The 25,419-nt window shown below is 33.0% G+C and overlaps 4 protein-coding genes across 4 annotated transcripts in view; 3 read left to right on the top strand and 1 right to left on the bottom strand.

Moving 5' to 3' along the window:
- Nucleotides 1-4,190: 4,190 nt before the first annotated feature.
- Nucleotides 4,191-6,938, top strand: LOTGIDRAFT_56066 (hypothetical protein; the record flags this gene model as incomplete). The annotated part of the gene is made up of 7 exons (XM_009046469.1): nucleotides 4,191-4,265; nucleotides 4,480-4,516; nucleotides 4,737-4,834; nucleotides 5,212-5,340; nucleotides 5,473-5,618; nucleotides 6,407-6,542; nucleotides 6,894-6,938. Coding segments are annotated over 7 exons (666 nt in total), but the record flags the coding sequence as incomplete, so codon positions are not given.
- Nucleotides 6,939-13,813: 6,875 nt separating this feature from the next.
- LOTGIDRAFT_89067 (hypothetical protein) lies at nucleotides 13,814-17,552 on the top strand (the record flags this gene model as incomplete). The annotated part of the gene is made up of 2 exons (XM_009046468.1): nucleotides 13,814-13,990; nucleotides 17,508-17,552. Coding segments are annotated over 2 exons (222 nt in total), but the record flags the coding sequence as incomplete, so codon positions are not given.
- A 2,804-nt stretch (nucleotides 17,553-20,356) lies between these two features.
- On the top strand, nucleotides 20,357-24,520 carry LOTGIDRAFT_237301 (hypothetical protein). Its single transcript, XM_009046467.1, has 7 exons — nucleotides 20,357-20,497; nucleotides 20,978-21,164; nucleotides 21,457-21,599; nucleotides 22,816-22,957; nucleotides 23,133-23,269; nucleotides 23,454-23,601; nucleotides 24,161-24,520. The coding sequence occupies exons 1-7, from the start codon at nucleotides 20,467-20,469 to the stop codon at nucleotides 24,471-24,473; spliced, it is 1,101 nt and encodes a 366-aa protein (XP_009044715.1). The 5' UTR covers nucleotides 20,357-20,466; the 3' UTR covers nucleotides 24,474-24,520.
- A 775-nt stretch (nucleotides 24,521-25,295) lies between these two features.
- Nucleotides 25,296-25,419, bottom strand: part of LOTGIDRAFT_170637 (hypothetical protein) — a gene marked incomplete at both ends in the record, with an annotated part of 1,964 nt that continues 1,840 nt past the window's right edge. The window contains one exon of the mRNA XM_009046466.1: nucleotides 25,296-25,313. Coding sequence (XP_009044714.1) covers nucleotides 25,296-25,313 — 18 coding nt within the window. The remainder of the gene's footprint in view (nucleotides 25,314-25,419) is intronic.

Below are 25,419 nucleotides of genomic sequence, written 5' to 3'. Positions count from 1 at the left end.
TTTTCCCCCCCCCCCCCCCCCCCCCCCCCCCCCCGTAGAGTCCTGATCCAATGAAAGAACTTAACAATGTCGAAATCTATTAGGATTTCTATCAGCATAGCTATCACATGAACTCAGTCACGTCCTTGGCATTCAATGGTGTTTTTTATTCATGCAGTTTGTATTGATGGTAAATGGGGTGCTGATTGTTCTAATGAATGTGGTCATTGTGAAGAGGGAACTTGTGACAAAGAAGATGGAACTTGTAAATGTTTAACCAACTGGGAACCACCATTTTGTACTGGTAAGCATATTACACTTTGTTTTTTAGTGGTGGTTTAATGATGAATTGCATGAACAAGACTTTATATAAGAATGCGAAAGTTACACAGTAGAGGATTGTTAGGTAGCAATTCAAAAATTTAGAAACGGAAATGCCGTCTGTAGAAGGCGATTTTGGGACATGCTCAGCAATTATAAATGTATAAAGATTTCTAAATGTATAGAGAAGATTAAAAATATTGTTGCTTACAGATTGTGTTGATGGTTTTTATGATGACAGCTGTTCATCTGCTTGCGGAAAGTGTAAAAATGGTGCACCATGTAATTCAACCACTGGAACGTGTATAGATGGCTGTGAACCAAACTGGTTAGAAGATATGTGTCAAGGTATGGGTTGGGTTTATGAATGTTTTGTGCGATTTGTTATGATTTAGTTCAACCATTTGAGATCAGAATTCTTTTCAGTCCAATGCTTTAATAAGAGTGATTACGTTGTGATCAAATTCTAACCATCTAATGCGATGTTTTTGAACTTAGAAATACCAACTATCATGTCGATCATAAGCACAGAATCAATATTAGCACTTTTGATTTCAGAATGTGTTGATGGAGTATTTGGTGAAACATGTTCCAATAAGTGTAGTTGTAAAGATCAGTCTGAAGTTTGTAATAGAGTATCAGGATTTTGTAAATCAGGGTGTATCGATGGTAAAAAATTACCCAACTGTCTTGATGGTATGTTACTCCATTTTGTTTTTTTAGATAATATGTAGCCATCGCAAATGCTGAAAATAACTGTTTTACAAAGATCATATTATAGTGTATTATATACAATATCCCCTTAAGTTGAATACTTGCTTTCTGAAACCAGAGAATGGACTATTACCAGCTTTATGCATGCTCGTGATTTACTGACTAATATAAGGTTAACAACAGATTGAATGTTACTTTTATTGCTTCCAAATGAGATTACACCTACAATCGTAATGAGACATGAGATGTTCTGGATTTATCAGTTTACTAGCAAATTGACTGTTTTCTGAGGTCAGAATACACCCTCAGAGACATGTAAATATGTGAATGTTTTCAGATTGTGCTGGTGGAAGTTTCGGGGCTAATTGTAGTTCTGTATGTGGACGATGTAAAGGAGGTCAGGCGTGTGATAAAGTAAATGGGAAATGTAAAAATGGTTGTGTAAAAAACTACCAGGGTGACAAGTGTAAAGGTAAGTACTGTATAAGAACGCAGTAGTATCTAGTATGTATTATGACGCCTGGAATTCCTGTCTATAGTTTACAACTTATTTTTCTTTTCAACTGAGCTCTAATTTATAGTTTACAACTTGATTAAAGTCTTCAGTAGCATTCTCTCGTACAGATTCTATCGATATGATCAAACCTGCACAAGAGAAGAGCTGACCGAAACATTTTTCGTATCAATGTGTACGGTTATTATCATTAAAATTCTTCATTGTAGAATGTATTGACGGTCAGTATGGTCGTAATTGTGAATTTAAATGTGGTCATTGTAAAAATAATGATATTTGTGATAAAAGAACTGGTAATTGTCCCCATGGATGTGTTATTGGTTATAAAGAAGGACAATGTATTCAAGGTAAATTTATTTGATCGTATATTTCGTCCTATCGGTTTAAAATTATAGATGCTCTTTAGCTGCTTTCAGTGTCGTAAATCCAAACCCAATCGAGACTTAATGACGATATCCAATGCTTAAGCGTATATTACTTTGTTGAAATAAACAATTGCGAACACGCCGAGAAACAAGGGACAATTCTAGTGATTATTTTGTAATTTTATCTCTGTTTCAGCCTGTGATGATGGTACTCACGGGGCAGGTTGTTTAAAAACTTGTGGAAATTGTGCCGGAAGCGACGTATGTAATAAAACGTCTGGAGCGTGTCCACAGAAATGTAAGGCAGGATGGGAGACATCCTTTTGTAATAAAAGTAAGTATATATTTGCGTGTTATGTTTAAGCACCCATGGAATCAGGAAGACAAATCAACGACAACGCAAACAGCAATATATTTTTGTAATTTATCAGTTTATTTACAACCAGATCGGTTGTCGTCGACGATAGCATGATTACCACTTCAAGGACATATCTTTGAAAGATGATATTATTCTGTTTTCAGAACAGCCAATAGCAGCTAGATCATCCATGATTTATGTAGCTGTTGGTATTGCTGCTGCTGTTTTGTTATTGTTATTTATACTGATCATCATATTTGTTATCAGAAGGTGGGTTTTAAGATATCTTGTATAATGATGTTATTCTATTTTCATGGTGATTCGTGTGTACATCGTTTTGGTCAAAGTTGTGAAAACGGTGGTCTTTTGAACTTTTGAAAATATAGAAATATAACCGTTTTGGTATGCGCACTATCCTATACTAATTTGGGAAACGTTCTATGTGTTATGCTCGGAATAGATCACATTTAAACTATCATTCTGATGTAGATGTCTTTTTGTTTCATTCAGAAATTCAGCCAAAAAGGAATCAAGAACGAGATTACGTGAAGAATTCCACGGAAATACATTAGGAAGAGAAATTACTGCTGTTGATAATCGTGGAGCTGGTATAACCAAATTCTAATTTTTAAAATCTTTAATTTTGTCTCAAAACGTCTCCATATCTTTTTGGAACTCTCTTTATCTTACATTTGTTCATTCTCGAAGCTTTGGTTCATGTAATAAGCATTTCCGCTTTTTACGTAACTATTTACTGATTTCAATTTGAGGCAGCATTTTCCTTTATAAAACACCCAATAAGATATTGGTGTGATGATTTGCTAGATTGTAAACCTGTAATGGGGTACCAAGTGTCGTGGTTATTACACGAACCAGGTCGATCGAGGATGATCTTTCTTATGCATGTTAAACTATCTTCAGTAGAGCATTATGATTGTTAGTAGTTACCTCTGTCTCATATACATACATCTGTCTGAAAGCATGTATAAAATTCTAGTTACCATTAAATTTTTATATAAGTTTGATTGTCGTTTTTATTCAAACTTGGCATATACATAATCTTGACCTATCAGAAGACAGGACGATGTTACTTTAGGAGATTCATCTCAGATTTTTGAGACCGGACAAGATGTTTTGAAGCTTGACTCCAACGGGTTGACACGCAAAAAATGACAATGTACATGACGAAACATACTCTAAATAGACAGGGACTATCCAACTTTACTTTCAGCATTCAATGTCAACCCAGCTTTAGATCTCTCGGATGAATTTGATGACGATACTGATGATGACAACAACTTTGAAGAAGAGAGAGGAACTATCAATAATATGGACAATATTTACGTCAATAATGTCATGATGGATATGGACGCTGCGGATCTCAGATACATTATCGACAGAAAAACCAACAAGGATGAATTTACCACGGAATTTGGGGTAAGAATAACACTTGATAAAATATTCCGCATATTCCAGTCGACACTTGCAGCGATCGACAGGACAGCTGGTTGGAGAATTTCAAAAGAGGATTACTCAACAAGCGTCGTTTGTATTCGTAATGATAATTAATGCCCATTCTTAACTGGACTTATTTCATGTAAACGTCAAGATTTCAACTATATGATCTCGATGACTCGTATTTCAGATGTTACCTAAAGGGTTAACAAAAAGACACGAAGAAGGGACGAAACTTTACAACAAAAAGAAGAACAGATTCTTGGCAATTTATCCATGTAAGTTTGTTATGAAGTAATTTAAAAGGATCAGCAAAAAGTGAAACCTTCGTAGTGTGGGTATTTTTTTAAGCTTGCAAACAACGCCATTACATTACATTCCTCCTCGCTTGCCCAGCTGTAAGAAGCTTTTGATCTCTTTGGTTACCTAAATCACCAATGAAAGTGTTGGCATTCTAGTAAAAGTCTGTTTTTTTTTTCCAGATGATGATACAAGGGTAGCATTACCTCTACTACCCGGTGATGAATCGTCTACCTATATTAATGCTAATTATATCCAGGTTTGGTCATTTTTTACCTTCACAATACAGTGACATTCTTATTACATTTGAAATTCTTGGCATTTTCCGTTAAATCCGTTAAAACTCATACTAAGACAAAATGCATACAGTTAATCAGTGACATAATCTATTTAACAAAACACGAGTTCACATTTTTCTTTGGATGCTATCGTTCTCATCTCATATAATTCAAGGTTACACCCCTTTCTTTCAGGGATATAGAAAACCACGACCTTACATAGCAACTCAAGGTTAGTTCATATGTTCGAATTGTCGTTTATCGTCATATTCTGGGTTCGATTTTCCAAGAATTCTGTCTGTGGGATCATCCGTTGCACGTCGTTGCTGTATTGCATGCAGATTGACAAAAATCAGTTTTGTATATGGTTACCTATGCTCTGGCAATGATCGTTTGAAGTCCCCAGCCAATAAGCTCCTTAATCGAATGATAATACTCTTTGATTGTTGCAGGTCCACTACCACATACTATCAATGATTTCTGGAGAATGATCTGGCATGTTAAAGCTAGACGAATTGTGATGTTAACAAGTCTGGCAGAAGGTGGAAAGGTAATTACTGACTTAACACAGATTGACTGTCGAAACGCTTCCAAACCTTATCGGATGAATAAAAAATTGGTCATGACTTCCAGGAAATTGGCCATTTTTGCAAATATTGCAAATATCGTGAAAGATAGCAACGATCAAGTTAATATTTCAGTATCATCAATTCGCCCAACGTTTCCCAAAAAGACCGCGGACTGTTGCTCTCAAATGTGCAAACTGAACGATAAAAAGCCTCGGTCCATGGCCGAATAAGATTACTCTAATGTCTATAATCATTATTTGAGTGGTTGTATAGAATGAAAGACATGTGGAATACACAGTTTCTAGTGCAAAATCAAAGATGTTGATACAGCTGGTAGTATTTTATGTATTATTTGCAGACGAAATGTAACCAGTATTGGCCAGAGCATGATAAAAAGATGTTATTTAGTGTTTTCCAAATCCAAAACCAACATGAAATAAAGAGAGCAGATTATATCATTAGAATATTTTCAATGACAGATTCAGAGGTATGTTATTATTATCACATATTTCATTCTATCACAATTTCCAGACCAGGGGCGCATAAAAAAGTTTTTTTCTATTTTTCTTTGTCGGATTTAAAGCCCACTGTAAGTTTAAATGATGTTGTTATGTTACAGACCGGCGAAAAACGAGAAATATTACAGTACCATTTTACATCTTGGCCTGATCATGGTGTACCAACAGTACCTACATTACTATATTTCTACAGATTGGTTATTATGGCAGGGGTTAAAGATGAGGGACAACTAGTTACACATTGCAGGTTTGTATCATAGTTTAATTAAGAATCATGTTTAGGAAAGATTGCATCTCACAATCAAAACAGAGTTCTTAAGAGCTTGACATTGTAAAGAGTTCGTAATAGTTTGACATTGTAAGAGTTTGTTATAGTTTGACATTGTACAGAGTTCCTAATAGTTTGACATTGTAAGAGTTTGTTATAGCTTGACATTGTAAAGAGTTCTTAATAACTTGACATTGTAAAGAGTTCTTAATAACTTGACATTGTAGAGAGTTCTTAATAGCTTGACATTGTAAAGAGTTCGTAATAGCTTGACATTGAGAAGAGTTCTTAATAGCTTGACATTGTAAAGAGTTCGTAATAGCTTGACATTGTTAGAGAGTTCTTAATAGCTTGACATTGTAAAGAGTTCTTAATAGCTTGACATTGTAAGAGTATGTTATAGCTTGACATTGAGAAGAGTTTATTATTATTACTTGACATTGTGAAGAGTTCTTAATAGCTTGACATTGTGAAGAGTTCTTAATAGCTTGACATTGTAGAGTGTTCTTAATAGCTTGACAGTGTAGAGAGTTCTTAATAGCTTGACATTGTGAAGATGGAATTACTGATGCATTGTAACTCGGACTCGTGTTCATGATCATGTGACCTATTTCCGGAACAGGTTTGCTACACATGACAACTAGAATATTTCCCAACTTGCCACAAGAGAAGGTCTTAAAATAGTCTGGGTAAAATTCATATTACTAAATATTCCAGAAAAATGAATCATTGGATGCATTGATACCATATTATATTTCATATTACAGTGCTGGTGTCGGGAGAACAGGAACCTTCCTGGGATTAGATGCTATGATAGAACAAGCTCGAGTTGAAAATAAGATAAACGTGTTTAACTATGTATCTGCTATGAGAGAAGATCGAGTCAATATGGTACAGACCAAGGTAAATCTTAGCCACTCTGAGGTTACAGCTTTTCAAGACCGTGCTGGAGATGAGCTTTACTCCTTGCAGTTTTGCTACAATTAGTATAGACATTCAATATGTAAAATCTTTACTTTAGCATTTCGTTCGGCAACCTGCAATACGATGCAATGAAAATTTATTTTACCAATTCTATTTGATGACATAACTACTTTTGGTCATATTACCTCTGCGTATCGAAACAAACTTCTTTGTCCTTTACACTAACCTTAATACTAAGGAGTATTTATTGAAACGAGGAATATGTTTATTTTTTTGAATGTATGTGATAATCTTGCAGAGTTTTCATCTCCCTTTCCTACTTAATTTTAGTGTCAGTATGTGTTCTTACATCACGTGATATTTGAGGCACTGATCACCAAAAATACTTTCTACACCACAAGCAGATTTGAAGAAGTCTTTGCTAAAGGTGTTGCGAATGGATCAGATCTAGAGAAACAGCTTAGAAAGGAACATCAGGTTGGTGTTTATCTGTAAAAGTCATAAATGATATGGTCCTAACCAATGCAATATCGTTTGTAACTTAAACATTGGTGAACATAAGTGTTTTTCAAGAAATCTGACCACATAGAATCCTCATGTGTTGCCGATTTATTGGATCGATTTTATCATCAACATTTGCCTCTGATTTATTGAAATGACTTATCAACCTATCAAAGTTATCAAATCTTTTTTTTCTTTGCAGAATCTATTAATGTTAAGAAGACATCTCACACCAGATATGACAAGAGCCGCCTTAGCTCCAGAAAATATCATTAAAAATCGATGGACAGATAGATATTTACCTTCTGATGACTACAGATTGTTCCTCACTACTCCAGTAAAGGGAACTACTAGTTATATCAATGCAGTATCTGTACCGGTAAGTTATTTAATATTACTCATATTTGTATTGCGGGGTCTGCAAACAGTACCAAACTGTCAGTTATTTTAGTAATATATTCATACTCTTTTTGATGGACAGTATTGAAAGTCTGTCTATATTCTATATAGTAAAGTGTATTTCACCTATTTGACAAATTGTTGATGGACGACTTGCAGACTTACTCTTTCGCTGTATAACTGTACGAGACCTAAGAATTTGAACATCGTCTATCTATATTTGCAGTCAATATTGGAATCGTGTGGATATATAACAACTCAGATGCCATTAGAAGAAACAGTAGTTGATTTCTGGAGAATGATATATGGTATGGATGTACAGTCCATTGTCTCAGCTGATCCTTATGTTGCTAATAATGGTTTACCGGTAAGTCATCTTGTTAATCAGTTGCAATTTAGGTTGACATACAAGCCTGATCATCAAGCAATCCACATTTATTTATCCAAGGAACTCAAATACTTGTTTGTTATTAAAGTTGGCTATTTATATTCTCATTAAGAACACTTGAGCTACCTTCATCTTATCTTACTGATGATATGTCTGTTATTGCCATTTCACATGAAATATTAATACAGAACTTTTATCAGACTATCATGCTGTGTGATTTGTGTGACAATTGACCTATTCTTCCTACGACCCTACTGAAATTTTACAAATAGTACTTGCTTTCGTGTTTGAGACTAGTTTATTTTTTATGTTATACATCTCAATATCTGGTATTTTTCAGGATTTTGGTATTTACTGGCCAGAAGAAAATGAAGAGTTACTAGTAGCACCATTTAAAATACGGTGTACTAATGTTAGTATGATAGCTGAGGATGTTTTAGAATATAATCTTACCTTCAAGTTACAGACTAGAGTAAGTGAAACTTTGATTATGTTTCTGGTCTTTGGATCATCAACGAAAGTAGATTGTGTTGCTGGAAAGCGGACAGAGAATATATTACTAAGGCATTTATATGCAAGATAGATGTGATGATTAAAATGCAGATCTTAGAAAAAAAGCCAGTGTTAAATGATGCGTATCCCATCTCCCATTTCTCACATGAAATATGTTATAGAACAGAGCATTTGGTGGTTTGATTGATTGACATAATCTATACCAGGAGATGCGTAACAAGTTGGTGATATAATGGATGAGAAGTGGAATCACCTGCAGAAAAACACGAAACAAAACTTCAAGGATTACTATTTATATTGACAATAATGGAAAACCAAGAATGACTATTTTTACTTCTGAAACCAAACATTATTTCTCGTGCTTTCCCGGTGATTATAATGCAGATCCTATCAGGTCTTTTTATAATTCTTCAAATCATTTTGGATTTGTTATTCAAACTAACGTAACCAATTTTACATATCATTGCTTGAAGAGTTATAGAGATTTCAATTATGCTTTTTAAAATCACCCTTGTTTATTTTAGAATGATATATCTGAAGAAAGAGTTGTCAAATTATTTTTATTAAATTGTTGGAGTAGAGAAACTTTAGTTCCTAAAAACATCTCTTCTATACTAGCTGTATTAGAAACAGTAACACAGAGACAATCTTCTGTTAGTAATCCGGTAGTCTTCCAGTGTCTGTAAGTATCTCTTATAACTCGTATAATATATTCCAGAAGACAAAATGAAAGAAAATGTAGTTTTAATCCAACTTTTTTCCTTCGGGAGACTATCTCTGACTACTCTGATATTACTACATATACATCTCTACATGTTCTACAATTCTTATATAACACTCTACCACCATGGTCTAATTTCTCTCAATATATTTGGGCAAAATCCTATTTAGATTCTACCTTCTACGTCTGCATTTAAGTGTCTCCACAAACAATATATGTGTTATTTTCTCTCAGGAATGGTGTATCAAGAAGTGGGTTGTTATCTGCTGCTGCCAATGTGGTATTAAGATTAAAGGCTGATAAAGAATTGGATATATTCTCTATAATTAGACAAACACAGATGATTTTACCTGAATCTATTTCTACCTTTGTAAGTTTTCTATTCCTTAATCACGAATTTGTATTTACTTTCCGTATCTATTTGAAATTTTTTAAAGTTTATGGAGTTGGTTTCTGATCGCTCAACACTTTCTCTGTTCGCTTTCACGACCTTTCAGATTGGTTTTGGTTAAGTCAGTCCACAAATGATACATAAAGAAAAAAGACAGTTTTGATGAATAAAGCTAAACAAAACACTGTTTTGACCAATCGCGACAAAGTGCTTGTGGTTAAAATTACGTATTTCGCACCAATGACAAACATTATCTAATATAAATGAAATATTGCATTTGACCGCGGCTTTCTGGATATTTTTCAAACTTTTAAACCCACCTTTTTAGCGGTCTACCGTGACAGTTCTGTAACTGCCAAGAAGACTCAACAAAATTCTCCATTTATTACCTAGACAGATTCAGCTTGGCGGAAACTACCAAAAATTGCCAAATGGCCCACCTTTACCACAACCACTTTCTGCAAGGGAAATAATTAGCTCAACACAAATGACTTATAGAAAATGATTTTTTATTTTTTGTATTTTACAGGAACAATATAAGTTTTGTTATGATATTGCTATCAGATGTCTAGACAGTATGAAAGTGTACAGTAATCTATAAACAACAGTCCATAAATGGCCATCATCATTATCATCATTGTATATCAGCATAATATTGTGATATTTGTACATATGCCATTACTTTGTAAATTGTCATTAATTTGTAAATATTTTTCAAATGAATGTTAATACGAATGTCTAAGATATGCTGAGTAGATTATCTATTTATTTTTATTGGACTGAACAAATTGCTTATCAACGTAATTTAGATTATTGTTATTTTCCAAAAAAAAGTAATAGATTATACAATTTTAAATTTTAAATGATCTAACTAACATAGAACATAACGCTAGCTTTCAGTCAAAATCATTGTGAAATTCTTGACTATTATTAGTGACTAAAATAACATTTTGTTTTCATTTTAAAGATCTTTATATTGCATTTGTAGTTTAAATTTATTGAATTTGTCGTCCACATTTCCACGTGGGCGTATAATAATTCAGCCAATTCTTATTGGCCCTAAATGATCTGCTGCAATAGTATTTATCTAGACGACGGAGACTTAAATTCATAAAACGTTTTTATTTCAATGAAAATAGAATGCCTTGCTTTACAACTTTGCTCATCAACGAATTATGCTTGAAATTTCACCTCTTATACAGAATTATTTGATCATATAAGCAAAATATTCATTTATTTGTCAATATCTTTTTACACTTTAGTTGTATGTCATATGCTATATGGCGTTTAGCGTAATTGTCAAATTTTCAGCGAAATCTGTCAAATCTATGTGGACATTATCTTTAATATAACGACAATGTTTGATCTACCATTTTACTGTGTTTTATCTCAAATTGCTTGTGACATTTATTTTTTTTCATTTAATGAAATGTAATTATAATAGAAAATATTTTTTGAGCTTGATTGTTCATAGTTTTTATTGTTCAAATCCTTACATTCCTAAAGATGGAATACTTCATTTTCAGAAATACATATTTGTGTAACTCATTGAAACCTATCTAATTTGCAAACCCTAAGTCAAATTCTTCAAGGGATACAAAAAAGTAGAATTAACTCTACAAAAGCTATTATGTTTATGACGAAGAGAAACCTAGTTCTGCCCAGTATATTTTATCTAAAATATGGAATAGGAGACTATCTAAAGGTTGAGCCTCTAAATCTTTAAAATGTGCTTCAGCAGCGTCTGAAGTTGGTAAATCGCAGAGTGGCATAATGGTGTTTCAGGATGGTGAGCATGTCCTGCCTCTCTTATGACACCCGCCACAGAGCATACTTTAAAGACAATAAATACGACGATATACGACTTACCTTTGTCGTAAGCAATACATTTCTCATGTTTGGTTTTCTATACTAAGCAGGGTTCGTTCTTTAATTTGTGAGTCAAAATAACCCATTTTGCGATACAATATTTCTCAAGACTAGCCAAAATTAAAACTGAAACAAATTCTGTATTTTTTTGTATAACATCATTCGTCAAATTTAGTCTACTAATATGATTATTATATCATCATTTTATTCTGGACGTCATTAGCGAGATCGCTACAACCGGAATTTTTATGAATTTTGATTAAATGATAACGTTTTATATGCGTTTTACGTCAAGGGAAGAAACTCTTTTCTATTTTAAATGAAATTTTAGTAAAAGGCGACTCAAATTATGTCTGAAATCGTGCACTGAAATCGAATCACGATTAAATCAGAACCTCTCAATATTAGACAATTCACCCATTACACCCTCTTTGAGATATCAGACCCCCAGCCCTCCTTCTTTTTCTCCCTCCTTTCTATCTACCCATCTTAAACTCTCAAATTGTGTCCTTGCCTTCATCTACTACCTCCTAAGAACCTAATACTTACCTTATTCTTCTCCGTCTTTTTCTTCCTCTTTCAAATCTACCATTCAATCTTCCTCTGGCCCCTTTTTTCATAGCACCCCTCCATTGTTGTCCTTCATTATCTCTAGCTCCATTCATTCCGTTACTTCTCTTCTCTTCTCATCCTTTTTTCTAACCCTGTTCTACTTGCTACCTCTTCTTACTGTCTCAGTTTCCCTCTGTACTTCGCTCTGACCCTACTTCCTTGGTTTCTTGCTCTCTTTCTCTGTACCTTTCTGTCTTTCTGTTCTTTCCTCCCTATATAGGGTATTTTTCTGTCTTCTCTCCATGACATACATATAAATTAGAATTCATTTAGACGATCTGCTTATCAAACCAAATTGTTTATTTATCGTGCGAATTTTGCCAAGTTTAATAATATCCCTCATAAAAGTAATATCACAATTCATCATTTTTTTTTTAAATATCTTAGGCCTGAAAGGTGGCCTTTTGCTCGAAAGAATATTATTATTCATAATTAAATAAAGGAAATTGTGATCCTTTCGTTCATAATTATTAGCTCATACAATTAAAGTTCAGAAATTAGTTCCATACATAGGACCACTGAAATATATTATGCAAATTACCTGTTACCGTAAGGCCAAGTGAGCTAATTATATTCATTCTATATTTATACATTTATTCAATAAATACTTGTCTCAAAATACTCGACAAATATTTTCTTTTTCAACATTTTTTTCAACATTATAAGAGGGCTATAAAATTCATTTAAGTTAGGTTCATCTCCAAAATTCATGTGAAGGAAAAATAAGGATGTTTAATCTTTACAAGGAAAAACATAAAATTGGCGAGTGATTTGATTCTTAAATACAACATAATAAAATACTGATTATAAGAAGATTGTATTTAATCTTAGCCCCGAATTTTAACAGATTTCTCACATTTTCAGGCGGATTAGAATTCATTATGTCGGTACATTAACAATACAAACTTCTGATCGTTTAAATTAAGCTGATCAGGAGAAGGGGCCACACCAGGGTACTTCTCTTTCTACACCTGATAGTGAAACTAGTTAATTATTCAACATGGGCTCCCCCTGGGTGTACGCCGTTTACTATTGGACAACAAACTGGACTACCTGTAGAGAGAGATCAAACCTGGAAGATTTTCCACCTCATGTATTCAATACAATCAATTTAGAAGGATTATTTGACTAGCATGTATTATTTGTAATTTATTAGAATTAGGAAGGGTATTATAACCCTTGTCTGTTAGTAATATATCTTGTCATATTCTTACTCATTGTGGAATAAGGAAGGGTTCTAGACCACATCCCAAATCGCTGACTTTATTTAATGTGCCTAATTTGTGAGGAAATGCAGTGACAAATCAACTTTCATCTAGAAACTATAAAGTGATTTAATTCCGGAAATTTTTTTTGACAATTCTTTTGAGAACAAAATTATTCTAAATTGTTTTCAAAATGGATGAAAGAAGTCTTTTAATATCACGACTTCCATCAACTTCACAATTAAAGGAACCCCAGCAATCAGACTCTGAAGAAGAAGAAGTTAATGTAGATGATGTTGATGATACAGATATTATCGGTGTCGAGGACGTAAGTTCTCATGAAGAAGATGGAGAAGATTATGAATCAAAATCAGAAGGTAAGAAAAATCAATGATCACAAAACTATTTGTGGTAGATGAATCCATCATCAAGCACCCGATCACGCTTCGATCTGCTTAGACTTGGATTAAGAGTTTCTAATGTTATTGAACATATATATTCATCGACAAATATGTTTTAAAGTTACTTATTCAAATCCCAAAAGTAAAAAATTCTGAAGAAACTGTATGAAAGTCGTTTTTGAATTACTCTTTGATGCAGTGATCATGTTTCGTCCAGTTCTGAAATGGTGTAAAATGTATATTTCCAGATAGTCTGGGAGACCTAAGCTTTGACAGAAATAGCAAGAAGCAAAGAAGGAATCGTACCACATTTTCAGCAGATCAGTTGAGAGAATTAGAAACTGTATTTCAACATACTCATTATCCAGACTGTACTCTCAGAGAACATATAGCAGATAAAGTTGATTTAACAGAGGCCAGAGTTCAGGTAAGAGAAATAAAACCGCTTCTTTTGAAAATTAAAATTGTTCATACAATCTGGTCATAAAGCAACATAACGGTATAAATGTATAAAGTAATAAAGTACCAAAAACTGAGAACCCAATAAAAAATAATATTTTCTGTATTCATTTTCTGATTTGTCAAATTTTCAATCACCAAGAACCAAACTTAAATAAATAAAATGAACAATAGGCCTACTCTACTATACAATTATTATCTTTCTCACTGCACAGGTGAATTGGTCTCAAATTCCAATATAATAATGACAGAAATTTTATAAACAAACGAAAATGAAGAAAATGAAAATTTGAAATATAAATATTTTAAACTGTTATGTTATAAATTAATGTTTAAATAACCTTAAAATAAACTAATGTTTAAATAATCACGAAAAAAGAAAATTTGCATTCTTAAATATTTTCAATGATTTATTTTAATTTAAAGAATTAATAATCATAAAATCTTAAACATGATTAACAACTGTATATAAAAAATAATTATTAGATAAAATCTCGCATTTTAATAATAATAAATACTTAAATGTTATAAACTATTCTTTAAATGATTCTAAAAACAAAATTATTATAAGATAATGAGTAAATTATCATAAAACAATGTATATGTATAAACAATAACGAAAGTTAAATATTAATTTTCAAATATTCATACACAAAGCATTTCATACAAAAGTATTTGTAAATAAATGTCAAAATAATTCTAAAAACTAAAACAATGTATAAACTAATTTATAAACTTAAATAATCATAAACTTATGTTTAAATCATCATAAAAACTTAAATATTATAAATCAATGTATAAACAATCGTGAAATCTTATAAAAAGATAAACATATGTTTAAATAATCATTAAAATCTATATATAATAAAATAATGTATACAGTCGTGAAAATATTAAAATTATAAACCGATATATAAGTTAATCTGAAAACCTACATATGATAAACTCATTAAGTATGTGAAACCAATGTGAAATTTAAATATGATAAACTACTCAAAATAAAACTGATTTTTTCGAACACGAATAACATAAACTCACGAGTCAATATTAAATTATTATCGTTATTTAATTTTTCATAAAAAGTTACATAATTAATTTATTATAACAAAACAGAAAAACTAAAAATGAAGTGTAGCATACAATTCAAATGATATGACCAACGAATAAAGCATTTAAAAATTTAAAGTGGTAGTGTGCACCAATAATTATTTACAGGGCTTACTTATTTAAGTAATTATATTATGGCCGTGATGTAAAGATTAACAAAAACTAATGAAATGAACAAAATGTTGAAAAAAGGACTGATTTGACAAACGTGTAACCAAATGATGATCATAAACAACGATTATGACATTAAATAGAAAAAAAGCATATTATTATTACAAAACCCCTTATATTATGTTGATCAAAATGAATGAACTGAATGAAAAAATATGAGCCCCATCAATAATTCGAATATTCGTGCATAACATGACGTAAATCTGTCAATTAATGATGAAGTCTTAATTAATCAGAATTATTGAGCTAATAGTTTATTTCATCCACTTTTTAATTGATATTTCATAATTATTATCATCATCTATTTAATGAGTAATATCTGGGGCATTTACAAAATGTAGATGAAATGTTACAAAACTTTTCAGTATATATACATATATAAAATATTAGACTGAAAAACAAATAAATTTAAATTTACTGAAAGCACACAAAATAAAAAACACCCCAAACCCCCCAAAAAACCAGAGATTATTTACGGAGAGCATAATCAGAAGGGATACTTAAAGCTGTTTCAGTCACTGACATTTTAGTTTCTGATAACAGCATCCACTGGAAGCGAACGTCATCATACCGACTGACATTTTAGAATCAGCTAGTGGATTATGTTAATTTCTGTCTCCCTAAATCAGTTTCTAGTAACATTGTAAAATCATCCTAGGTTGTTCCAAAAATATTTTTATTTTCCTTGCTTTTGGCGAAACTGTCAATTTTTGTCACAAACGATCATGTTGTAACAATTAAGAAACCGAAAAATTATATACGCTGTATTGCCGCTCATATGAAACGTGGTATTACATGATATTTGCAAATGTATAGGCCAGTGTCTTTCGTTTTCATACAAAAAGGGATGTACAAAGAAACTGTTTTTGGCATATTTATTCAGCAATTGTTTTCAAGTGAATCTTGAGAAGCTATACAATTTATTTTAAAGGACACAAAATACGATTTTCTGCAAAATGTTACTTAAATACGTCGCGCTAAATACTATATTCTTGAAATCCTAACGAAGACTATTTGATAACCAATATTTCTGACAAAGTTGCAACAACGCAGCTTTCAAATTTATTCATAAAAAAGTTTACAAACATAAAAAAGATTTTGGCCATAGAAAAATAAAATGAATTCCAAGCATATTTCATGGTGAATTATTCACCAATAAGCTCATCATAAGATAAATTATACAAATATTATCAATAAAGAGAGGAATTTGGGCGGTAGAACTTATTACTATATAGTATTGATGACTATTATACATTCTAATGACTGTTTGAATGAAAGTAATTTCTCTCATTTGCCACATAATAAAGACTATTTCAATAAACATCTCTATCACGTTATCTTAAGTAGTCAGATTAGTAATCGAGGACTAAACTAATCTCTTCTAATTAGAGAGTTCAACAAACAGGTTCCCGAACCTAGAATTTGATCTCTCGATGGGGGAGCAGAAGGGTTAATAATGGAAGGTCGCTTGTTAAGGTTCTAATACTCAGGCTCAATTATTACCAACTCTAATCCCCTCAATATGAAACAAACTTTCTAACAATTTCAACGACGCTTGAAAAACAAATCGGCTTATTTACTAAAGGTCTTCACAAGTTGAAACCGAAGATTTGTTGTAATACTTGAATTAATGCTATTGATGGCTCAGTTCATTACTTCTTTTAATAATACAAATAGTCAGACTATCAACAACAAAACATCTCATTGTTTGTCATCTTACACCCTTTTTATTGACGACCCTCCTCTTCATTTTTTACTCCTTTGATTCCCCTAAGACCTTCTCCAATTTTTGACACTCTTCATGAAAAGATTGGTAACATCTTAAATGAACGGGAAGGTCATCTTATCTGCAGGCGTTGTCGTCTGTAATTGAAACGTTTTGTCCGCCATCATTGAAGAGTTCGGTCAAAGAAATCAGATTTAGTACTGTTCAATATGGACAGGTGCGAGATGCTGTGATAGTGCTAATCTTTAAATGAATCGTATTTAAAATTTAAAATACAGAGTATCGTGGTGAGATGTTATCACAACAGATGCATCGTCCTACTAATTAATTTACAAAATATTCTCAAATATGATCAATCCAACAGATAAAATAACATTAACAGAGAGTGGACTGTTGTTTAGCATCGCCTAGATTTTGAATTCTTAAATCAATTTTATTTATAAACACTGCTCAATCAACATTATTTAATTCTGCATTTAAGGTATGGTTCCAGAACAGGAGAGCCAAATGGAGAAAACAAGAAAAACACACAGCTAGAGCTTTTGATGCAATCCGACAACGATTTGATTACCCTACGTCTGTAGTACCACCAATGTTTGGTCTGTTTCCACCACCAATGACGGCATTACGACCACCAATTCTTTCACCATTTTTACCTCGATTTCCTCTACCATTCCATCCTATGTTTCCATTTCCTAACTTTTCACCTGGTGAATCTGGTCCACCTGCTTTCAAAGGTAATGAGATTTCAGACTTTCAAGGAAAATGTTGACCTATCTTGTTCCTTAAACCTACATTTTGAAGTTGAAATAAATGTACATCCGTTACAGATTAACAAATCTCGTGAAAAAGTAAAGGTTATAAAATGCTCTCTAATTATGCTTGGAGAACTAAGAGATATCATGTCTTTAATTTCTCTGCTTCCTTCAGACATCAAAGCAGAGAGATTATGTTGTGTTTAGTACTAAACATTCAAATATTCATATCGCAGTTGTTACGGTTTCATTTATTTAAATATGTTTTGTTAATTTTCTATTTCAGTTGATCTACAGTTAAACCCTCCAAGAATTCCAATACCAACATCGGGAGAACAGTGTTCGAACTTTGCTCGACAATATCTTAGTCAATTCGCTTCCCAATCGAAACATAAACTAGAGAAAGAAAGAGAAAAGGACAATCAAAGTCCAGTGTCAGATAAATCGTCAAATGAAGGATGAATGATACAGTGATGTTATTTAATTAGTTCTTAATTTATGTATATAAAAATGATGGAGTAAATAAATGAATAGATTCTTAAAGTATTACGTGTTTGGCGTAATGGTGGTGAAGGTGGAATCCTTATAGGCGTTAGCCTATTGATAGATAACAGGTTCACGTCTCTTTAAACAGATACAGACTTGGTAGTTTGTGGTAGTAGTACTGGGATAAATCGGTCGGTTTGTAGTTAAGAAATATTCAGATCTGGTCGTGTCTGGTCACTCGGCCCATGACTTTGTGGTGTGAGCATTTTCCAACTGTCACTTGATATGAAACGTACATAGTATGAACAAAATGGGTCTGTTGGCGATACTCATGTTCTTTCTCTCAGTAGGAAACAGCGATCTATACAATACGAAGATTTACCGCGATGGTCACACTTATGAACCTTTGTAGGAGTTGTCAACATTCTTCAGCCCTAGAGGCTAAAAGTTCATCATATACTATACAGTGATTTGTGGTTTGTTTTGAGCGTGTTATGTATGTGGACCTGCCAACATACATTAATTTAATTGTTTTATAATGTACATAGTAGATTAATTAAACTTATAAAAAATAATTATTTTTAGCATTTTCACACTCAGAGGCCTTCTTATCACCCTAGCATAACTCAAGAAGGCAGTTATTCACGATCCTCGATCAGGCAAATCATTATCAGCATTATTGTTTTATATGCTAAACCATAGAGAGCTCTATGGCTAAACAAACAACTTACACTAATCCTTCATATTTTGACATCTTTATGTGGAACATAACAAAAATATATTTAGTGACAAGAGGTGCCTAATGATTTTTATGTAGCCTAGCCTATAAAGCAACATTCGTACAATACATCTAGCTTCAGGCAATGTACAAAATGAACTCTAGATGAAGTCAAGATAAACCATTTCTATTTGTAACATACCGGTCCAAGTAATCGCAAAGGGAGAGTTTCCTGATTACATTTACAAACAGTTGTTCCTAACGACCTAAACATACAGCATGACAATCAAATTATACCTTTCGTTGCCACCTACAATTCTACAGGTAAAGAACTTCAGGACGGATTCGCTAACATCTATACTAAACGTTTGGTGACTGCTTACAATAGGAATAAAAATTACATGAGTAATGTTCTTGTCCATGGAAGATTAGACCCCCTTTCATTAATTCCCTGAAACAATCGCTTTTTCATTTCTGAATTATTTGTTTATCTTGCAAATCTCTCCAGAAGTAAGTAATTTTCTATCAAATTGGTGTATTCCAATGCTGAAATTCACAGTCCCTACTTGTGACCTAGGCCAGTGCTTTTATGAGAGAGTATCTCTTATACCGGTATTATATGTTAATGCTGCAATTGTTATCATCCAAGATACAAATGATTTACATCAGCATGGATAATTTGTCTAATCTTATTTTGGTGCTCGATAATTTGTAATCATTTCAGAAATCAGTCATCTATTTTTTTATTGTTTCAGAAATTAGTGGTCTATTTTGAAATTGTTTCAGAAATCAATGGTCAAATTTGTGATCGTTTCAGAAATCAGTGATCTTAATTATGATCGTTTTAGAATCCGATGGTCTAATTTTCGATATTTTCAGAAATAGGTGATCTATTATAGTGGTCGTTTCAGAAATATGTGATCTAATATGTGATCGATTCAGAATACAGAAATCTATAATATATTGATTGTTTCAGATTTAAATTTTGATCGTATCAGAAATTAGTGATTAATTTGTGAACGTTTCAAAAATCAGTGATCTAATTTGTCATATGTAAAGAGTTGCCTCCCTTTAAACTATTTAAAACTACATTTTCTCTGTTTTCCACTGATAAGACGGATAATCGCTCGAGAGAAGATTGCAATGCAAGAATTAGTCTTTAGGTCCAAATAATGTCATTTTATGCGGTCACTTCTGAAAGAGGCGTTATACGCAGTGACCAATGATTCAGCTTGACATAGTTTAAACTTCTAACCTCACTCTATCTATCAATCAAACCAACGTCATATTTATTAATTAAACGATTAAGAAAACACCCTACAGCAATATAGCTGACTCTAAAGGAATAATTTTCATAGTACAAGAAGGATACAAGCGTTGCACACAGAGATCAGAGCACATTATAAGACATATTTAACGAATTGAAGAAAAAACATTAGATTACTTATATAAGGACGCGAAAAAGGGATAAAAAAATTAAAATGAAAGGATATATTACCATTGTCATATTAGGTAAGTCAATTGATCATCAAATTTCAAAACATTTTGTTGATTGACCAAAGTTCGAGTCTTAAGGATCATGGAGACGAGAGTTACTGAAAATAAACTATAAGAGACCTCCAAAAGCGATATTGAATCATCGAGTAAATAACTAACATAATGGAGTGCATAGCAATATTGAACTATTCAGTAAATAGCAAAATGGAGTACATAGCAATATTGAACTATTCAGTAAATAGCAAAATGGAGTACATAGCAATATCGAACCATCGAGTAAATAACATAATGGAGTACAGAGCAATATTGAACCATTGAGTAAATAACACTGGAGTACATAAGGTGTTTCCGACAAGTATAAATGTAACATGGAACAAAGTTGAAATAAAACTGTAAAGGTATGATATTGCGTATATTTCAAGATGCCCACATACACTAAAACTTCACTCTTTATAGGATCAAATTCTACTTTATTATCATGTTTATATATTTCAGTTGTGACAAGTATTTCTCTTGTATCTTGTCAAACAGCAACTAAGTGTCAGTCGTCATTTCTGACCAATTTGTATGGTTGTATGCAGAATGAAGGAATTAATCCAACACATTTATTCTGGATGACAAGAAATGGTACGATGGGCAACAAACCAGAAAACTTGACATCTTTTCAATTAGAAGCTTGCAAGTAAGAATGCTAGGTGTAAACTTATATTTGATTGTGCTTCAATTGGTATATTTCATTAAGGTTTAAACTTTGTGTTCAAGGTTGTATTTGAAGATCCGTGAATTTATCTACCTTCAAAAACTTACAATCTTTAGTGATGTCCACATTGTGACTTGAAAGTAGTTGAGTTCTTGTGTATCTTTGATTTTTATTCCAGTAATATTATGGAGTTCTGTTATGTTAGCATTAACACCGTTGTCTATGTGCCCTGCCCATGAGCGTCTCGTATAATCTGATGTTTTTCTATTCTTAGGGTGGAACTTAAATTACATAATTGCAGTAATTCATATGTGAAGAAATTAGAGAATGATGAATCATGTCCACAAGCAGAACGAGATGCCATTAAACAATTCTTTTATTCCATGTTCATTAGTTACGACTCTCAATGTGCCCATCGTAAGTATTCTTTTATTTTTGATTTATCGTTTTTCTTGAGACGAAGCAAGAAGTTTTTTCTACTTATGTCGATGATAAAATTGACAAGAAATATAAAAACTCATCATCAACATGCTGGCCATTGAGAGAAAACAAAAGCGTCGCATCGCGACATGAGACTCAATTAACATTTTTGCGATTGAATATGTGCAATGATTACCAAAATTAAAGTAGTCCGTTTTTTATTTTATTATTATTATTTTTAGCGAGATCAATCTGATATCTGCAATCTAAAGACTTTGAATTACTACCGTACTTTAAATATCTTTTTAAATGCAAATCAAAATCTTCAATTTAAATAGTAACGTTTTATATGCTATACGTTTTTCTTCACTGAGGCTACTTTTAAATTTTTTTAAAATCCAATGTTTGTCATTAGTAATCGACAACATCCAATCAGTTATAAATGTGTAAGAATGAGACCAATAATAAGTCTTCAGAGTACTGTTATTCGAAGCAATGCACAGAAGTACATTAAGAGAACACTCTATATAGGCCAGTGAATAACTATCAAATCCTTTGGTTTCACCTCCTCCACCTCTAGCTCTTCCTCGCAATATATCGCCGTCTCTTCACCCCCTTTTCTTCTCTCATCTCAATACCTCCATTAACCAATATTGCCAACCGTCTTTCTCTGTCCTTTCCGTCTGATTATTGTCCTCTCTACTACCTCGACATTCACTCTTCAACTAAAATTCAACTACAGTTTCATCCTTCAAGTCTCTTACTTCCCTTGAATATTGTTCTCCCACCATACTACCCTTCCTCTTTACTCCCCATTTACAATCGTTTTTATGTATTCTTTTCTTTCTTCCTCACCACCTTCCTCTCAACCCTTCGTTATCCAATTCCCTGTCTTATCTTTGTCCCTCTTGTCTGTTCTTCTTCACGGTCCAATTTTAAAGAAACTAACTTATTTAACTTTCGACAACAATCTCGAGAATAGCAGATTAATTAGAATACATATGTAGATATTATTCAAGGCTCTTCCTTCAAGTTATAGTATTCTAGAGGTTGTCTTTATGGCTTTGGATTTACAGTATATATCAACTGCATACCATTTTTATTATGTTTGCTGAAATGACAGTGTAGAATCCATTGTACCGTTGTACACCCAAATCAATATGAATATAAAGTTTTTCTTTTTTTATTGACAATCGCAAGGCTTCCTTTTCAGCTTGCAGAGAAACTCTAACGGAAGATTTAAAAAGATGTTATGGTAAAGCTGGTGTTGATCCCGATCTATTTATATCCAATGCAACCATGGAAAGAGGATCAATTATTGGAACTACTGAGATGCAGGTCCAGCAGTTCTGTGGGTAGGTTACGTCCATTTTTCAAAATGTTCACGAAAGAATTTCTCATTGCCATTTCGACTTTGCAGAAAATCATAAATAGGTAAAACGACAGAAAAGGGGTCAAAAATAGTTATCCCATTACATTTTATAAAAATTGGAAAAACAAATAATTTTTTTCAATATTTCTCATTTTCAGAAAACGCCAGGAGCTTGTGGGGTGTCTTAAAGCAGAGAGAGATATATGTCCTGAGGCACCGACATTGCTGAGTAAAATGGGTTTGGATATTGAATCACTGAGTAAAACAGTTGATGTTCTTTGTGCTCATCCAAAATGTAAGTTCCAACCAACAATTATACCATATGCAGTGTTTGTATACACGTGAGCGTCTATTTCTTCAGCATTAGAGAATGACAGCAGACCATAAAAATAGTAGAAAATGATTCGTCATATACTAAAAGGTACTTTTCCCAATATATTCGAGCGTTCTATATACAATTATTGAACATTATATTTCAGTGTATTTGAGGTCATTAGACTGTTTCACCCATCCAGAAGCCAGTATAGAAGTCTGTAGAAACCAACAGACAACTGATTTAATTAAGTTGAATATTAAGGCTAAAGATCAAGCTATGAAGTTTATTCCATACATGGAAGAGTATTGTAGGTAAGTTCATCGTCATTGTCATCATCATCAGCTTCATAGGTTCAAGACCATAGGATTGTCACTTATTATGTTCATCATGCACATCATTATCATCAACATCAGCGTCATTAACCCTAGAACTATATAGGACTGTTATCCACCGATGAATAATTTTCATCATCAACATCAGCGTCATTATCAATAGAACTTTACAGGACTGTTATCCACAGATGAATGATTTTCATCATCAACATCATTTCATTATCATCAACATCAGCGTCATTATCAATGGAACTATAGGACGGTTACCCTCAGATGAATAATTTTCATCATCAACATCATTATTATCACCAACAGTATCAGCATCCGCAGTCCGGAATCGATGTAACATAGGCTACTACATGACATATTCAAAAATGGGCAGGTGAGAAAAAGTAATCTCCAGGTTGTGCTACAAAACGTCGTTTTAAAGAATATTTGAGAGGCACAGTATATGGCCTAATAATATTTTACGCTGAGGAAATCTTCGTCAAATCATGAATATATCTTAAGATAACGTACTTTCGTTTGTTTATTTTAGGATTCGTATAGACCATGTCAGTTGTGATCTGAGAGGATGGGCTGCTGCTAAACGTGATAGTTGTGCAAATGATACTGTGATGGGATTGAGAACTGAATTAGAGTGTAGTCTCTTGCCAGATTATTGTTTGGAGAATTATACTCGGGAAGTGAGTGTCATGTGTAGTGTAGATAAATTCAAGAGAGAGCAGAGAGATCCAAATTACATCCCAGAATCTGGTCATAGTCATGATCATGATGATAAAAATAGCGCCACTTCCGTACAATTTTCTTTGTATTTTGTACTTATATTTTTTTCCACCCGAGCTTTGTAAATTGTTTTGTACATATTTTGTAAATAAATTGATTTTACTAACAAATGAATTCAGTGTTGTCATATAATATACGTATATTATTGGACAGAATATTGGTATCCCTGCTCTTTACCGATGTCAATAAAAATTCGTACAAGCAAGAAAATTCCGTTAATGACAATCTGGTCCAAATAATCTTTAGTAAATGTAGTATAGTAGTTGACTCCTCCAAAGAGTAAGTATGGTCTGCTTCGAGCGCGACTAGTGTCGTTTCTATGAAACATCAGACTAGGAGGCCGAGCAGGGACCACAAAATTTTCCAGGGGTCTTTCTCTATGTAAAATTTGAAAGTTTGGGGGGGGGGGGGGGGGGAGCCCCAGACCGCTCGACTAAGGGGTTCGGGCCCGAAAACTCTCTTTTTTGACCCAACCCCCCTTGAACTGGTAGATGTGGAGTTCTGTGGAAGTGAGGGTGTTGGTCTTCCTGTTGTGTTATTATTAGCTTTACCAGCTACTGTTGTGTTGGCATGCCTAACATCAGTTGTAGTTCGCTGGTCAACTGTATTAACTAGTGGATGATGGTTAGTGTCGATGGTATCCACACTATCACGAGAGCAACAACACCAACATCCGATAGCCATGACAGTTAGGTTTCTAAATTAGCTACTAATCACTGTTATACTTAACCTTGATCAGATACACTAGATCTACAAATTCTTCACAATAAACTTCAAAATTCCGTTAGCGAATATAAAAATCCGTTGGAATTTGATGAAGTTGTGGAGCGTTGTAAATATTGCTTCTGTTTTGCCTTGCGACGTTATCCAGAATAATAGAGATGACGTCATAAAGCATTTACGCCCTTTAAATATTATAAACAGAGCTAGTCTTTTTGTACGCAAATTCACTAAGAGTATTAAAGGGCAGTCTGATTTTAAAGGAAGTAAGAAAATATCTCAAAATGTAAG

This window comes from Lottia gigantea, assembly GCF_000327385.1.
Source record: "Lottia gigantea unplaced genomic scaffold LOTGIsca_102, whole genome shotgun sequence".
In the NCBI taxonomy this organism is placed as follows: Eukaryota; Metazoa; Mollusca; class Gastropoda; family Lottiidae; genus Lottia; species Lottia gigantea.
Note: the sequence above shows the minus strand (reverse complement) of the source record. Positions and strands in the feature narration are given on the sequence as shown.